Source organism: Sinocyclocheilus anshuiensis, unplaced genomic scaffold (assembly GCF_001515605.1).
Source record: "Sinocyclocheilus anshuiensis isolate Anshui unplaced genomic scaffold, SAMN03320099.WGS_v1.1 scaffold990, whole genome shotgun sequence".
In the NCBI taxonomy this organism is placed as follows: Eukaryota; Metazoa; Chordata; class Actinopteri; order Cypriniformes; family Cyprinidae; genus Sinocyclocheilus; species Sinocyclocheilus anshuiensis.
The window spans coordinates 1,227,151-1,243,944 of NW_015539926.1; the positions used below are offsets into that span (position 1 = coordinate 1,227,151).

General features: G+C 37.6%; 1 protein-coding gene across 1 annotated transcript in view; it reads left to right on the forward strand.

The window, feature by feature from the left end:
• Nucleotides 1–16,794, forward strand: part of LOC107686721 (contactin-associated protein-like 2) — a 401,917-nt gene that overhangs the window by 304,786 nt on the left and 80,337 nt on the right. Inside the window, exons 15-16 of the mRNA XM_016483827.1 lie at nucleotides 8,461–8,617; nucleotides 13,076–13,203. Of these exons, the coding sequence (XP_016339313.1) occupies nucleotides 8,461–8,617; nucleotides 13,076–13,203 (285 nt within the window). The remainder of the gene's footprint in view (nucleotides 1–8,460; nucleotides 8,618–13,075; nucleotides 13,204–16,794) is intronic.

The window sequence follows — 16,794 nt, forward strand, 5'->3', positions numbered from 1 at the left end:
TTTTACATCCCTAATCCTACACAATACCTAAACTTAACAACTACCTTACTAACTCTTAATAAGCAGCAAAATAGTAGTTTATTGAGGTAAAAGTCATAGTTAAGGGTTTGTTAATAGCGAGAATAGGATCTTAAAATAAAGTGTGACCAAAATAGCCTTAGCAAGACAAATGAGAAGTGTTCAGTGTACAACACAGTGTACAACACATAATTTGAGATATTTGTCTATCATTGGACACACTGTAAAACCCGATAAGTTCAGAATACTCAATTTTTGTGGAAACCCGGAAGAGTCACCGTGGGTTCCTTCTAGATTTTCCTATGGAGTTTTTCAATTAAAATAAAGCCTGTGGTAAACATAACTTGACGATACTTTTACGTTTTGTTGTACAACGTAAATTACACACATCCATACCCAAAATACAAATTTTGAAGCAGTTATATTCATTTTTGAAAACGTATGTTTTTAATAAGTAGCTAGATAAGAAGGTTTAGGCTGTGAGTGTGTGCAGTTTATATTGTAGAACAAAATGTAGAAGTATAGTCAAGTTACTTAAAAATAATAATTTATATAGAAGAGTTTACTCAAAACTGTTGAGCCACACAAAAATAAAACTAAATTCCTCGTTCAGAAAATGCAATTGTTATAAGTTGCATCAATGATTTAACAGACTTTAATTGCAGTGTTCTTAATCTTTATAAGTTAGTAGTACTGTTCGGGTTTACAGTGCATTGTTAGCAGACAGCGGAACTAGTTTGAAGTGTTCTAAAAAGTTTTTGTAGTTTAAGAAACATGCATAAATCCATGACGAGCACAATATCTTCACCTCTCTAAACTCTGGCAGCTGTACACAGCACATGATTGTAGTTTGGACCAGTGACCCTTCTCACCCCTGCTTGGCAGTTGTGAAACATGTTTTGGCCTGTTATCTCTTGCCTGCCATATCAGCCCAGAGGATTTTTTTAATGACTAATGGATATGGCTGGATATTTTGTGTTATCTGGAGGGAAACAAGGAAGCTAATGATGCCATATCTTCTGCATTACCTGTCTCTGGATGTCCAATTACCTCCATTAGACTGAGAAATGATGGAGGCTTGGCTAGTGCAAACTGCTAGAGTGTAAATCACTCTCTGGTCTCGCTTTAAGCCGGACAAAGTCAAATAGAAACGGTGTCAGATTGGCAGCTGGATCAATAGAGATATTGTTAAGGGAGTTTTGTCTGACAGAACAGCATCTCACTCCTGTGATAAAAGAGAGAAGGGAGAGAAATACCTCAGGGCAGGCTAGGAACAAACAGGGGAGACTGAGGAATATCTGGCAGAAATGTGCTTTGCAATATTGAAGTCTTACAAATGATAGCAAATCACATGCTAACTGATACCTTAATGACTTTCTGAGAATGGAAGGTTATTGTTATTCATAATTCTATCATTAAAAAATATTAATCAAAAAGCATGTCTAATTAATTGAAATCAAGAAACCAAATCATGAAATATGTTTTAATTTTTTCTCAAATTCAATTTAATTTTTTACCAAATTCAGTTAATTTTTTTCATCCATTTTCTGGATTCCATTTTAATGGTTTCGTAAAATTTCGTAAAAGAAGCATCTCTAATTAATTGATTTAAAAAAAAAAGATAATTATTTTATTTATTTATTTATTTATTCAGAAACACTGTGTTGTGTATTTACATTTTTATTGTAAATAAATTCTGGTAAATATTTTCTTATGGTAAATATTCCTTAAAAATAATGTTTTAATAATTTTATTAGTAGTAATACTATCATTAAATTAAGTAATATACTGTATTTCTGTCACAGTTTCTTCAAGTTAAACTTTTATTTTGACGGGTTACTGTGAAGACCTTTATCAAAAGAAATGGTAAAATGCTCATGAAGTGACTCTCATAGCAGTTCTAGAGATTGTGTTCATCTAGTCATATATTGAGGCGGCAGAGGCTGAAAACACATCAAGCGTCGTGTGCGCTTTAGTATGTATGTAGTAAACAATACAGTGTGTCTGCGTCATTCATTCACACAGAGATACGCACAACATGCAGGATTCATATTTAAATAGTATTTTTGTGGCTTAATATTCACAGACACTAATCCGTATCCTGTATTAATTTAAGTGTAGTGACCTACTTTTGATTTATTCATCCAAAATTTGGCGAATTCTGTGACATTCCGTGTTATGCTGTAAATTCCATTTTTATGACTGGATTCTGTGGTTTCGTCTGCATATTCTGCATCACGGAAATCATAGGGCCCTACTTTTCACAGAAGAAAGAAAATCATACAGGTTTGGAACGACATGAGGGTGAGTCAAATGATGACAGAATTTTCATTTTTGGGTGAACTATATCTGTAATAATGGATATTAGGTGTTTACCTGTTAACTTTGTCATTTTTATTGCTTTTTCCTTCGTATTAAAGACAGAACATGAATCTACATGTAGAAGCGTGAGGGACTGAATCAAGATTAAATGTGCGACAGATCTTTCACAATGGAGCTTTGCGACTCACCGGGCCACAGCTCCCTCCATCTCAAGATTTTTGTCGGTATCACCCTGTACACATTATGATGATGTTTTGTGCACATTTAGTCACCAGAGACATCAGCATGTAAGTCTGTGCTCTACTAATTCCTCTATATTTCATTGAAAAGCATCCATCAGCATGTGTCTCCTCGCACCTACCGTAACAGATAAGCTCGATAAGACCCATTTATCAAGCCATTCTCTATTTAAGGAAAGAGAGAGTGCCGATCAATACCAGGCTCCCACTGGGGTTCATTCTACACAGTGGGTTGTACTGTCAGCGAATCATTATGCAACAGTAATCTCCCCAACTTGTGAAAAGAGCCGTCCATGTCCTCCAGAGAGAAGCTCCTCAGCCAGACTGATGATGAGATGAATTTTCGATCAGTGCCAGGTTTCAATGTGGGGGCTGCCTCTTTTTTTTCAGGAGGAAAGCAGTGCTCTCCCAATTTAGGTTGGTCTGATGAGCTCCTCTTCCTGGCTATCATGTCAGACTTTCTCCCAGGAAAGGCGGACAGGTGTTTCGCAATGGACAGCGACGTGAACAGACGTTCTGGCTCTGAAGAGCTGGCTCTCACACTGTGATCCTCCTGACAGGAAAATTAAGCTGTCATTCAAGGTCCTGATGTGTCGAGCCAAGATCCCAGCATTTACATGTGGCGGCAGGGCTTTCCTTCTCACATGAAAGGGTGGAAGAAAGACGTCACTCTTTTTTGCATCACTTAGATAAAATGGGACGAGGCACGAGGGGACCTTAGAGGAGACAGGACTGATAAAGATGGAGGGACGTGTCCTTTGAAGTGACAAAGAGCTGCAAATTCGAAAGGGATGGCGTAATGTGGGTCCCAGGCAAGAAGAACTAGATACGATGGAAATGAGATTTGTGTCTCGCCGATCGATTTTTCTGGGAGGGATTGAAATATTTGTGCCAGGATTCTGTTGATTGGGGGAAGAAAGAAAGGGAGAGAGAGAAAGTGTTGGAAATGTTGGCGTTGAAATAGAATTTGAAGTTTCATTTATAAAACAGCTCTCAAGGCACATCAGGCTCATTGGGGAGCCATATGCATGCAAATACAGTACGAATCTCACAAACGAGACCAATTCTTTTAGTGTTTTCCCTAAACAGCTGTTGTTGTTGGTTAGTTTCTTTTTCCTTGCTTTCGTTTGTCACAAAAATCAAATTAACCTCCAGCTTATCGTTATGGAGGAAGTGATATGGGATATTCTCACTGCAGTTTGATCAAGGTGAATATCAAACATAGACTGTAAACCCATACTGTATATAGGGGGCGCTGGGACTAGTTGTCACAATTTTTAGACAAATAAATATTTTCTCAGGGTTAGTTGGTTTTTGAAAGTTAGTTACAGCATAAAGTCTTGGCTACAAAAATAACTATTACACCATGTCCATACCAAACTGTAAGGCTCCAGCTTGTAATGACTCTCCCAGCCTCTAGTTGGTGCTGACTTGTAATGACTCTCCCAACCATTAGCTGGCACTGACACTTATGCCGTGTAATGACTCTCCCAGCCACTAGGTGGCCCTAGCTTCTGTAGAATTCATTGTATTACTACTCATTAGGACTTGATTCCTCCCACCTGTGGGTCATTACCTTGTTTGTGTTTGCCTATTTAAGCATGCCTCTTTCTTTCAGTTGTGTTCAGTCTTGAGCCTACTATGCATGTGTTATCCTCGCCAAGAAAGCTAAGTCTGTTGTGGTTTTGGACTTGCCTTTTGCTCATCTTTTGTTTCTTGTATTTTTTCTGTGGAAGCACGGCTTCCTTTTTGTTGTACTTTTGAACTTGGACTCCTCAGTAAAGCACTTTTTGTTCAGTCATCCTTGGGTCCATCTGTTATTTGTCATTCACCATAGCTCAGTGGTAAAAGAGGCAGTTCAGTTGACCCAAGTTCGATTCCAGCCTCAGACACCCATCACACAAACGCAACAAGCAATTTGTCCGTCTACATCAGACGCGACATGGCTATGCAACGCGACGAAATCAATCAAATATCAGAGCCAGTCAGTGCACTGCACTCCCAACGAAAAGGATAAGTTTATAATCTAATTCATAAATATTAAACCTTTTGGTCACACTTTATTTTAAGGTCCGATTCTTGCTATTAACAAACCATCAGCTTCAACTTTTGCCTCAGTAAACTACTAAATTGCTGTTTGTTAACAGTTATTAAGGTTAAGGTATTGGGTAGGAGTAGGGATGTAGAATATGGTCATGTAGAATATGTGCTTTATAAGTACTAATAAACAGCCAATATGTTAATAATAGGCATGCTTATAAGCAGCTAGTTAATAGTGAAAATAGGTCTCTACACTAAAGTGTTACCACTCTTTTTAACAATATTAAAAGTGCATACTGAGGAGTGACTGATACCATCTTTAAGGAATACACTTGTTGGTTCACATTGAGTTCATAGTTTTAATTATGTTTGCTTAAATTCAAAACTATCTATTGTAGGGTATCAGACCGAATCAGACAATGTAAGATTTGATAAAGAACAGTTGAAACACGAGGAGCCGAATTCCACAGAGGCCCAAGACACAGGATGTTCGTAAATCAGATCCTGGCAATCTTTATACTTACTGAGCTTGCAGCCTTTTCTGAGAGTCTGGAGTTGCCAATCTTGTTTACACCTGTTTAACGATCATTGAGTTTGGGTTACAAATGGATGATCAACTCAGTTTCAGAACCCAGCAGGAGCACAAAAAGAGCTCCATCTCCCTGTTAAATTAGTCTGGCCCGGCGGCTGTGTTTCCAGCCAAGAGTGAATGGAGTGATTGATTGAGCCTGGTGTGAGCTGAGGTGAGGGAAACAGGAAGCAGTCCATGCAGATAACACTGGTGAAGCAAACTCTATTGGCCCTAGAGTTTAATGAGGCATAGACTTCATACTGCAAATCACCACAGACCCCCGGAAGGCCAGGTAAGGCGTGCACACATGTGTCTTTTGCCCATGTTTCTTATGCACCTGCATCAATCCCAGCATTCCCGGTTCAACGGCATTTCACAAGTACCAGCTATACGGTGTGTGTCAGAGACCACTCACCATCTGTCATAATGTCTGTCCATCACAGCAATGATGGGTTTTTTCTTCTGTTGTTTGTTCATTTTTCTTGTCGTTCATACTCGTTCTCTCTGTCTGGCTGCTGCTTGGCATCTCTTCGGTCACTCGGGGAGGTTGGCTTCCTGCCTGCAGTCTCCATGTGTGGGTCCCTCCTGTAAATGTCAGCCCTGTCGGCTGAGGCTGAAATGTGCTGGTCTTTATTCTCGGCTCCATAGTGGAATAGCAGGAGTCTTTGCTACTAATTAAGTGTGGTGGAGATGAAAGTCTTTGAGCTGATGGGACTGTCTGCTCGAACTGTGGATACATTTTATCCTTTGCTCATTTTGGGATTGTTTCGTTGAAATCTGTGGAGACGAGGGGTAAATCAGTATCACAGATTTATCCCACACTGATTTGTTTTTGTTACACAAAAAATTTTGTCAGTATTTGTTCATGCAATAGATATTCATTTAGAGTGAAATTACATAATTTTAGTCAACAAAAGTAAGTTGACAGTTTTAAGAGCCTGTGTAACACTTTTTTTTTGTCTTATTGTTTTGTGATTTATTTGAACACATTCTGAATCTATTGTGTGTACTTGTTTGTATTAATATCTTTTTTTTTTTTGTACGTTTTAATTGGAGTCATTTAAACAACATCATGATGTGTCCTTTTTTGCTTTACATAAACCAAAAACCCTTTGTCAACAAATATTTTTTGTCTTACAATAAATGTCCTTTACATTAAATTTTTTTAATTACATTTAATCCTATTTTTAAAATATTTCCTTTTTGTCATGTGCATACACTTAAACCTAAATGGTGTATAATTCATGCCAACAAATAATACCTTAGTCAATGAAAAGATGTCAAACTGTCAAAAAGACCAAACTTTGACCAGATTTTCATTTTTGAGATGTTCTGAACATAGTATTAAAAATGTAACAGCATAAACAAGATACAACATGAGTCTGAAGTAATAGCATATATTATTTACTAAATATTGAGTAAACTTTTCAGAAGTTACAGCTTCAGAGAATGTTATTAACTTTCTGTTATTTGTATTTATTATTATACAATTGATTTCTGAAGCAGTTCTATCTACATTTTTGTATTGTTAATGTCTTTTTCTCTTGGTATTTTTATCAACAGTATCTTTTAGTTGGAATAAATTAAATTTTAAATAGCATGTGCCTCTTTCCATTTCGTGAAATCTAGAACCATTTTTCAACAAAGATTTTCATCAATAATTTCGTTGACTAGATTTACTCTGCCACAGTAAAGCACATTTTCTATTTTAATGTAAATCTTGGGATGCAGTCACACATCAAGCATTTGCACAGAGCTCTATCACACAGCACATTTTACACGTATTTCCCCTGGAGCTGCCTTGCGGAATCAAGCTTGTTTTAAGTAATTAGGCTCTTGCATATATGACGACAGCAGCCAACAGTGTGTCATCTGCTGAAATAGTGTTTCAACTCAGTGATTGTGAAGTTCCAATGATTTTCAAACAGTTGCAGCATCCATCTGCAATTCATCTCTCTGCAGGTTAATGAAGTAAATTGGGGAAACTATTGTTCTGCCATGAGAGACAGTGTGTGTTTGTGTGGTTCGGTTTCTGCATACGTGTGTGTACGCATGCATACGTGTGTGCGCTGTAGTCACAAGCTTGTGTGTATGTATGCCTCTAGTGCACTTGTTAGCTCTACACTATGTTTGGATTGTCTTGCTTCCCTCTGTGCATGCAGATGTGGGCATTTGCAGGCACATCAGCGCTTGAGAATGGCAGTCCAGCAGCCCCTAGAGCTCCATGCATGCTCCCAAAGAGCCAAGTGTTAATCCTTTTGAACGTGTTGTGTCTTTACACATGGAGGGAATTAGTACTCGTATCTGTGGGCTAGACCGTAAAGTACTCTTCAAATCTCAAGCACTGTAATTACTGTTGTCTGCAGGTTATAAGCAGCCGTCATACAGCTGTTCAGAGATTCAGTTCTGTGTTGGATTCTGTAGCTGTGCTGATGTTCAAACAGTAGAGAGAATGGCACTAGCAATGGCAAGGTCATAGGTTCAATTCCCATGGAATGCATGAAATGGTTTAAAAAAATAACTTTGCGGTTAACTTTTTAAAATTTACTTTGGATAAAAGGATTTGCCGAATGCATACATGTAAATGTGGTAGATTTGTAAAAAGGATGGTTGCCTTTTTTTGGTGTGTGCTATTTATGTATAAGGCAGCCTTTTAAGAACAAAATAGATATATTTAAACAAAATTGTCCTTGACTCAAAAGGCTTACTTGACCATGTTTACATCCTTTTTACTCAACTTTGAAACTGCAAGCCTTTTATATTTAAACTGATTCAATTCTGTGCTGGTTATGCTGGATCTAAACATGTTTGTGGTATTATTTATTTATTTAATCTGTAGTCTCTCTTACATGCAGTTATTGGCTAATGTTAAGAGTCATCCATGGACAAAGATTTCTTGGAATTCATTTGGAATTTATGGATGGATGGTTGGATGGGGAACAATGGATGGATGATATTGAATGGTGAATGAATGGATGGATGAAACATTCAAATTATGGATGGATGGATGGATGGATTACACATTAAATCGATGGAAGGATGGATGGAATGTTAAAATGATGGATGGATGGATGGATGGATGGATGATAGAATGGTAGAACAACGGGTTGGTGGATGAATGGATGGATGGACGGAAGATAGATAGATAGATAGATAGATAGATATAGTCTTCTTATTAACATAATGTTTCACTTACTATGTTTAATATGTTAAAATGAAGACATAATGAATGTAAATGGTGTGCTTTCCCTGTCTTTTATGTGTTTGCAGATGGGACGCCTTACACATGGTGGGTCGGCCGTGGTAACGAGAAGCACTTTTACTGGGGCGGCTCTGTGCCGGGCATTCAGAAATGTGCATGTGGCATTGAGCGCAACTGCACCGACTCCAAATACTACTGCAACTGTGACGCCGACCAGAAGCAGTGGTAAGCCACACATTATCTGATTAGCAATATGCCGTTTCAATGGCAATCATCAAAGCCAGTAGATAATTATGAGCTTTGGACTAAGTTGCTATTTGCGAGTTACTGACCTTCTCAGTCCACCTATCAAACTTATGAGAGACAAGCATGTCATGTTCCCATCTGCCTTATTGTCTCTGTGTATTCATTAAACACCAGTGTCTGCTGCGTGACGCAGTTGTCTCGACCTCAGCGCTTGTGCAAATGGCAAACAGATTGTGCTGATAAAGTAGTTTAAGTAGAGCCAACCCTGATATTTCTATCAACAAAAGCTCAGGCTGGTGTGTTCGGTGGCTTTATTACTAAAGAGAGCTGTGGGCGATATTGCAGAAGAGGGGAATGAGGTCATTCGTCAGACACTCTGATAGAATTGTCTGTAATGCATGTGTGTGTGTGTATTGCTTTGAGACACATTCATTTACATCCTTTCTAATGGGTAGCTGGTAATGCCAGTCAGCTGTTAAAGAGCAGAGAGATAAACAATCCACCTTAACACCACAAACTCCATCTTAGATTTGAAAAGAGAAGAAGAGAGAAAGTCTGCTAGTATTACCATTATCACAGCATTTTCATCTGTGCACAGTTGTTTTTTGAACCAATCAGTTGAGCAGTACAATTTCAGATACAAGTAAACACTGCATCTGCAACATCATAACATCACAACAAAACTGATTGGCTAATGGCACCACAAGAATGCCCAAAGGCATTTTATATACATTTTATATTTACATATATATATACAGTATCTCACAGAAGTGAGTACACCCCTCACATTTTTGTAAATATTTTATTATATCTTTTCATGTGACAACACTGAAGAAATGACACTTTGCTACAATGTAAAGTAGTGAGTGTACAGCTTGTATAACGGTGTAAATTTGCTGTCCCCTCAAAATAACTCAACACACAGCCATTAATGTCTAAACCGCTGGCCACAAAAGTGAGCACACCCCTAAATGAAAATGTCCAAATTGGGCCCAAAGTGTCAATATTTTGTGTGGCCACCATTATTTTCCAGCACTGCCTTAACCCTCTTGGGCATGGAGTTCACCAGAGCTTCACAGGTTGCCACTGGAGTCCTCTTCCACTCCTCCATGATGACATCACGGAGCTGGTGGATGTTAGAGACCTTGCGCTCCTCCACCTTCCGTTTGTATATAGTATATAAATATTAAAACTTGGCAACTAACTGAAATAACGTTGAAGTTCTAAAACAAAAACTGAAATGAAAATGGATTAAAGCTATATAGAAATATTATATAGCTATTCTATTATATATGTCATAAAAAAGACAAAACCACATAAAATTAATAAAACTTTAAAATGAAATCTTTAACCATAAAAATAAAAGCTAATTCAAAATATTAATAAATGCTATAGTAGTAGATAAATAATTCTAAAATAACACTGTTGTAATGTAAATAAAGTAGTCAAGGGAAATAATCTATTTCATGTTTCAATGAGCCATACAAAACAAAATTAGGCACAAGTGAAACATCTACTATACTATAATGAAACATTAGCAATGTGTCAAATGAATTAAACAGAATACACGTTTTTGCCCACTGTGTGTCTAATCTGAATCAGAATAAGAAACATCTTTGCTGCAAAGTACCAACAATGACAGTAAAAATACAATAAATAAATAATATTAATAAGAAACATTAGCTGAATTTCCATTATCCGTAAGTGCGAATTGAAAATACGCCTAATAGAAACATGAAAGTTGCGCAAAAAAAATCCCATATATCACAAAAAAAAACAAATTCATGAGGTGGTTTTTCAGGCAATTCGAAAAAGAGGAATATTTTGCAAAACTGCAATCGAAACAGTTTTTCTTATTTACAGGTCACCTAGTGTATGTAAAGTTACTTGAACATTTTTTAAAGATGGCACAGTGTGTTTGGACAGAAGATGAGACAGAGTTCTTTATTAAATTCATAAAATATCAAATAATTATTAATACTGGATTCTAAACAACAACAAAAAAAATCCACAAGTCATCAAGACCTTGAAGCAGATATGAGGGAGAAGGGCTTCTAGAAGCCGTGGCAAATATTATGCTCGAAATGGAAAGCTCTCCAAAGCCCTGTTCACACCAAGAAGGATAACTATAAAGATAAAGATATTAGCATCCACACCAGCGAACGATATTGTCTGTTCATTCTAAATGCTCACTCGTCTGCCGCTTTAAATTCTCGAGCTTGATATATCAGGGTTGATTCTGATTGGCTGTCAATGTTTTTATCATTCGTCTGCTGGGAAAAAATTGTTCTGAAAGTGATTCCAACGATATCGTTTCTCTGTGCCTTTATCGTTATAGCTGTGGTGTGGACTCTGTTATTCTACAATATTGAGAACGGATTTTAGAACTATATCTTTATCGTTACCTTTAGTTATCGTCCTTGGTATGAACAGGCCTTAAAGGGGTCATATGATGCTTTTTTAAAGATCATTATTTTGTGTATTTGGTGTAACAGAATATGTTGACATGCTTTAATGTTCAAAAAACACATTATTTTTCAATCTTTTGGAAAAGAGAAACCTCTGCAAAAGTGGTGCTGGTGGAAAAGGTAAAATAATATTCATGTATTTCAACCTACTTGGCCAGATACTTTCAAATAGTCGCATAACATCAGTTAAAGGGGTCATATGATGCTTTATTTTGTGTATTTGGTGTAACAGAATATGCTGACATGCTTTAATGTTCAAAACACACATTATTTTTCAAATACTGGTCATCCTTTCGCAATATTTTCTTATCAACATTTAGAAAATATTTGTGCAAATCTGTAATGGAAACCAGGCTATTGTAATGTAAGATAAAGTAAAAAGAGTTATGAGAAAGTTATGGAATAAGAAGCAAAAGAAAAAAATACACTCAAATATATATATATAATATATTTTAGTACACCCGAAAAATAGGAAAATAAAAAATAGACATTAACTCTACATTAGTGCAGGAATTATCTAGGCCATGCTAACAAGCTAATCCATTAGTGCTCACATGTACTGTAGTACTGAATCATTCATACTGAAAAGTATTGATAAAAATAGTTTAGTGTAATTAAAAATGGATTGTTCTGCCCAATGTTTACTTGTCCTGTACATTTTTATACATATCAGAGTATTGCACTATTAGCTTAGCAACATGCTAATGTCAGACTGTACTGAAATCAATTAAGCTGTGTTCTCTCTTGCAAGCACTATTTCTGTGGCATGTGGAGTTGTTGCCTATGTAAAGCATGTCAAATTGATCACTTAAAAGGGTCTGTGCGAGTTAGATTGCAGCCTTATTTTGTATTTCACTGCGTTTCCTTTCCATTGTTTTTCTTTGTAAACATGCTCTAGACAAATGTGTTTGACCAATGCACTTTTGTTTGCAGCATCTCTAACATGACACAGTGGTTCGACAGCCCTGCAAAAACACATTCTGTGTGAATGGCCCCTTAGAAGGCAGCTCACTTGGTTTTGGAACAGCTATAGACTATTAGATATTTGCCAGCATTGGCGCTCCACAGGAAGTGTATTGGATGGATTGGTGGAAAGTAATAACCAAACAGACTTTATGTGCCCCTGGGTAACTCTGTGTTTGTGTTTGTATAAAGTACATTGTGTTTGTTTGCACAAGTTTCATTATGCTAAGAGCTTGGAAATTATCTTTTAATACTATATTCTTAAGGTAAACATAGGGTAAACTTAAGGTTGTATCTTATTAGCATATTAGAATTTGTATTTTCCTGATGGATTTCCTCGTCATCTTCTTGTTTTGGATACATTTTGTGAATATTTATACAGCTAGGCTGTTGGAACGAGAGAATTTTGCTGCTTCTGTTGCTGGTTTAGCTGAACACAGTAATATGTGTTAATGGCCCATGCACAGATGGACAGCGGGTTATTGCGATGCACTCGCCACTTGTCATAAACCCCAAGCAAACTGAACCACCATGCATAATGGATACAAATTAGGACATTGGATTTCAAAGCAGCACGTTTCATTCCCAACCACATTGTTTGACGGTGTTTTTTTTTCCTCTACAGGTTTACGATATATAATTATTTAAATGGCTTTTGCAGCTGCATTGGCACCGTGATAGATGGTGGCATTAAAATAACACGCACATAGTGCATGTACCTGTGAGGTTTATGTATGTCTGCGTTCACTAATGTTTATTAAGTTCGCAAAATACATGGAGTGAGTCTCTCCACTGATTAAACAAATTGTATTGCTGTAATTAAACAGCTAGTCATCAGTGTCAAAGGGCTGCTTTTGAGAGAAAACAAACATTTTGCGTATTAAAGCTTTAATGACTTCATAAGATCTTGTCAACAAGGAGAGTTAAGATTCTTAAGGTTTAGTACTATGATACAGAAAAAAAATAAAATTTCTCACAATGTATTCTGAATTAAATTGTTTGGTAGGAGGGAAGATTCTGGGCTTCTGGTTTATAAAGACCACTTACCGGTCAGCCAAGTGGCTGTCGGGGACACAAATCGACCCAGCTCAGAGGCCAAGCTGACCGTGGGACCTCTCCGTTGCTATGGAGACCGTGAGTCTATTTCTTTCTCCTTAAATAATATCTAGCTTTGGCTCACAAAAATACAGCTTTTGGATTAATAACGAATAACTGCATATAGACAACTAATTATGTGGTTTTAATGCTTTATTAAATTATGTAAACAGTTAAATGTTGTTTGCATATTATTCTGAGTGAGCACTGTTGTTGTTTTTTGTCCTTTGCAATATGTGAAAGCAGCTTTCTTCTTCTGGTATAGTTACTGTGTACAAGGCTATGAATCTTTGATGTCTTCACATGGTAGCCTTGCAATTAAAAATCTTCCACTCTTGAAATATGTTCTTATAATCTGTATTGCCAAAGGATTTGTTTTAATGGCATCTTCTTTAAATAGACATTTAGCATTTTTCAAGGTCAGCCCATTGTCTGCAGCACTCTGAAAGAGGACATAGGACGTAACTGTCCCGAAGCTGTGATCGCCAATCAAAGCTTTTCAATCATCATTACATCCCATAGAGGCCCCCTGCCACTCATTTTTAAAAATTGGTGTCAACAGCCAGCTTGCCATATCTTCATAAAAATGATCCGTTTTTTTCCAAATTGTGAGGTAGGCGAATGAGAAAACTTGTTTTGTTTTTTTGTTTTTTTGTGAATCAGATGCAATTATAAATGCCCAAGTTTCACCAGAGCGAAACAGAGAACCCAAGGGTAAAATACAGAGCCATCCCCCACCATCATCACCATGTGCAATTATGCATTTTTATGCCTCATTATTCCTGTTAATTGCATCTGGCTTATTACTTAGATCAGGTGCATTTGATTACACTCACCTGTTAGACAAGAGCGTCAACTGCTGTTTTTTTCCTCCTTTTTTCCTATTGTTCCCACACACCTGTGACTGGAAGCTATTTGTCCTATTATTCAGTTTTCTTGCAATTTAGGGCATGTAATACTTTGTTTTCATCAGGTTCTTCCAACTACTGGACATATAGACATAGTTGGATATATAAGCCAGTAAAGTACATGATCAGAGATTGTCAGTACATCTCAAATTTGTCTGCTTAGCCTGAGCAAACTGGAATTATTGAGATCACTTTTGTGCCCTTGATCGAGGCATTTATGCCCAAATTACATCAGGAGAGCAGTGCCGGTAATAAGGGTACTACAAATAATCAGATGAAATTCTCTGCTAAATAACAATTTTCCCTATGTCTTTTATTTCAGTTGCACAGTTATCTGTGCTAATCAGCAGCCACAAACTGCACGGAGCCACTTAGAAAATACTGCACCTCCTGGTCTGGAAACATAATCATTGCTCGTCAGGGGGTCCCACGAATCAGGGCTGAGTCTGCTATTATTTATTAATTTCTTCATATATTCAGGGCTTTAGTAGGAAGGGAGCAGAGCAGTAGTGCATTAATGCAGAAAGCCAGCCTCACTATGGTAATGCTGCATATAAATGTTGCTCTTAGCCACCTGCATGTGCACAAGAAGAAAGTTATAGGCCTCTGGACAGTCTGCACCTCACCCATGAGGCCCCTCTGGGCTTGCGTTTATGCTGCACAGCGTAATGGTTGTCTCACCGCTGTTGGGTTTCTGCTCAAGTCTGCAAATGCCTTCTAGCATGGGTCCAGCAATCCCCTAAAGACTTGTTTGTTTTTGCACTCATTATTTATTTACTGCGAAGTCTCAAAATTAGGTAATTGGATGCACAGACTGAATGCCAATGTGTTTAGGAGCCTTAATGTGAAAATAATATGAGAAACCACTGCTGCTTTATAGCAGTCCAGTTCTGTTAGGTTCAGAAATCAAACTTGAGATAATTTCAGATACTCTTCCACTAAAAATCTTTGTTTGCTCCTAATGGACTCCTGTATATGTCCTGTAAGAATACAAACCACATCCACATTTCCCGCAAGCGGGTCTGTAAGATTCATAAGATTCAATAACATTATGCTATTTCTGTCAGGACCACTATCAATATGTCAAAGATGATTAACAATTAGCATACAGTTTGGATTGGCGGTATGGTTCTGTTCTGGGCAAGAACTCCCTGTGCATCCATGCAACATAGCATGGATAAGAGCAGGGAGAGCAGCGATGACCCCCCAGGGTAAACAGAACAGAACCAACATAAATGTATTGCAGATATCGTTAAAGTTCAATAATTTTATGTACACATTTTAGTAAGTGTGAAAATAACCGAAGGATATACAGTGAAACCAAAAATGATTTCAGAGACCAGATATAATTTTTTATATTGTTTACTAGTGGGTGCAGGACACTATAGTTAATTTATGTAAGTGAGGATAGCTAAATAAAGTAAACTGGAATTAGTCTGATTCAAAGGAGAATCAGGGCCCGTCCACACGGAGACGCGATTAGCTGTATACGCATACATTTTGTATCGTATAGGCGTTTCGTCCACACGGATCCGGCATTTTGGTAGAGTGAAACCGATATTTTTTTAAACCAGGTCCCAGAGTGGATAAATCTGAAAACGCCGCCCTTGCGTTTTCGTGTGGACAGCGAATCCGTATATTTTCTGAAACGATGACGTCATCAGCCCACGTCTTGCCCCTAGTCAGACACCGCTACGTCACGTAACAGCAAAATAAACATGAACAAACACTGAACGATAGTCTTTTTATTAACTAATATTAACACAGATTAATAAATGTATTGTTCCATGTTCGTTTGTATACCGCCCGCAAGGTTTATGCGCATTGTCTAAGTCTTCTTCTCCGTTTTTAGTGTATCTCTGTAGCAGAATTACAGCACCACATACTGGTCTGGCATGTATACTACATCGTTTTGATTCGGTTTTGTGGTTTCGTGTGGATGCAGATATTTCTTGAGACGAGGGGAAAAAAAAGATCGGATAGGGAAAGCTCTGGCTTCATGTGGACGTAGCCTCAGAAGGCTGAATCCTGACTGACAGAGGAGGAGCTGGGGATGGAGGAGGGTAATTAGCTATTGAGCAATGCAAAAACTGCTGATAATACTGAGGGACCTTATATATGAATGCTTAGATAATTGTTGTATTCCTATAGGTAGATGGGGATCAGCTGAGAGTCAGCTGATGAGAGCTTGACTAACGTGACCTTCCAGAACTAACGCTACGCTTTATGTTTGTAATATACAGCATTTTCAATCCAAAAATGCAAAAATTTTACTACAAAATTCGGAATGGTCCATGCTCATAATGGCTGACATAGGAAAATTGGGCATTGTTTGATTCGGTATGACACTCCGAAATCTAACAAGATCAGTCTTATGGTCAAACTGTTCAGAAATTATACATGTAATGACTTCATTACTTCAATTTGTTAGGGAATTAATTATTATTAATTCATTCAGGTTTTGATAGGACTCGGATCTGAAAATCCGAAGTTCACCTGATTAAATAGCAACAGCATCACTGAGGCACTTTTTAACAAATTCCCCTTCAAGGTATGGCTTTTTTGCACGAGCAATGTTCCATGCTAGCTGATATGACGCTAATGTGACCTTCTCTGAATGCTTGGTAAATTTTCGGAAAAGCTGAGTTTGCTTTTCTGACTGACATTTCAGTGTCTTTACCGTGTGCTTGTGAAGTTCACTGCCTTTGGGAAATTCCCGGGC